We start from the raw sequence: 1,296 nt of genomic DNA, 5'->3' as shown, positions 1-1,296 counted from the left end.
TAGATAGATGGATGGATGGATGGATGGATGGACGGACAGACGGACGGACACATTTTATGGAAGTTAATGGGGACCATGAACTGAATTTTGTTTTTTGGGTAAACTGTCCCTTTAAGTGCAGTTAATGCTGCACTATGAAGAATATTTAAAGATGCAGTCCGTAACTTTTGACGCTCTAGCAGTTAATAAACAGAACTGCGTGCGTCTTGCAGAAGATTACGGACTGCAGCTTTAAATATTTGTAATGGCAAACAAGTGAGAAACTATGAAGATCCGCTGCGTAACATCCTGAATGTGTTGTGTTTATCGTAGCCGCTCGAGGAGAGGGATCCGAATACTCGGCGGCCGTAAGCGTCAAACTGCTGAACGAGCTCAACGCGCTGCGACTGAAGCTGGACGGCGCAGAGTCGTCTCTCGTCACGTTCCTGTACATCGCGTTAGGAGAGGACGCGCCGGAGGAGTGCGGACGCCACATCGCCAGCACACAGGTGACCAACGCATGAGTCCGCTGTCCTGACATTTCATCCTACCCGTCAGATTCTCCTACCAGGGTTTACTGCGCATGCGCACATCAATATTGCATCATTTTTCTCACGCTGAACAACGATAATTACTGTATTTGCATTACTGTAAGGGGTAGGTGTAGACATTATTAAAACACAATCTAATAGGTAGAAAAATTTATTTATTGTTGGTTTCCTGCCGTAGCTGTATGCTTTCAGCCACAACTACGAATAAGTTCAAGTTGAGCTTTATTGTCATTCCGCTACATGTGGGGACATACAGTGGAACGAAATGTCGTGCCTCACAGGACCACGGTGCTACATAAATACAGACATACAACAATGAAGTAAAACAGTATAAACCTATACACAACTAACCTACGGACAGATTTTGACTCTAAATATACTATATACAGAGTTCTGGCATGAAACTCTAGATGGCGCAGTCCGATAGGTCTAACTCAATCTGACCGAATAACATCATTATCACATGGCACAGCTGATTGGTTCTCTCCTGTATCGGTAGCCAATGAGCTCGCTGCTCAACATTCAAATATATGACTAGTGCTTGTTGTAGCAGTTGCAGCTTGCTTCAGAAACCCTTCTCCTTCCCCAGCTCCACCTGTACAGATCTGCTACGAGGTGATTCATGTACGCTATATGGGGGTTATTTCATGTATGTTATATTTGCAGCAGCAATATTTCTTACATGCTCACAGCAGCATGTTGTGGATGTATTGGCAGTAGCAAGTCTCGGTACTTGCTCTGCCGCAGCAGCGTAGCAGATCTATTC

General features: G+C 44.8%; 1 protein-coding gene across 2 annotated transcripts in view; it reads left to right on the top strand.

Annotated features, from left to right (window-relative positions):
- dspb (desmoplakin b) overlaps window positions 1-1,296 on the top strand; it is a 49,150-nt gene that overhangs the window by 34,038 nt on the left and 13,816 nt on the right. For both annotated transcript variants that reach the window (XM_016551200.1, XM_016551199.1), the window contains exon 15: window positions 313-488. In XM_016551200.1, coding sequence (XP_016406686.1) covers window positions 313-488 — 176 coding nt within the window. The remainder of the gene's footprint in view (window positions 1-312; window positions 489-1,296) is intronic.

Source organism: Sinocyclocheilus rhinocerous, unplaced genomic scaffold, assembly GCF_001515625.1.
Source record: "Sinocyclocheilus rhinocerous isolate Xijiao unplaced genomic scaffold, SAMN03320098_v1.1 scaffold555, whole genome shotgun sequence".
NCBI lineage: Eukaryota > Metazoa > Chordata > Actinopteri > Cypriniformes > Cyprinidae > Sinocyclocheilus > Sinocyclocheilus rhinocerous.
Note: the sequence above shows the minus strand (reverse complement) of the source record. Positions and strands in the feature narration are given on the sequence as shown.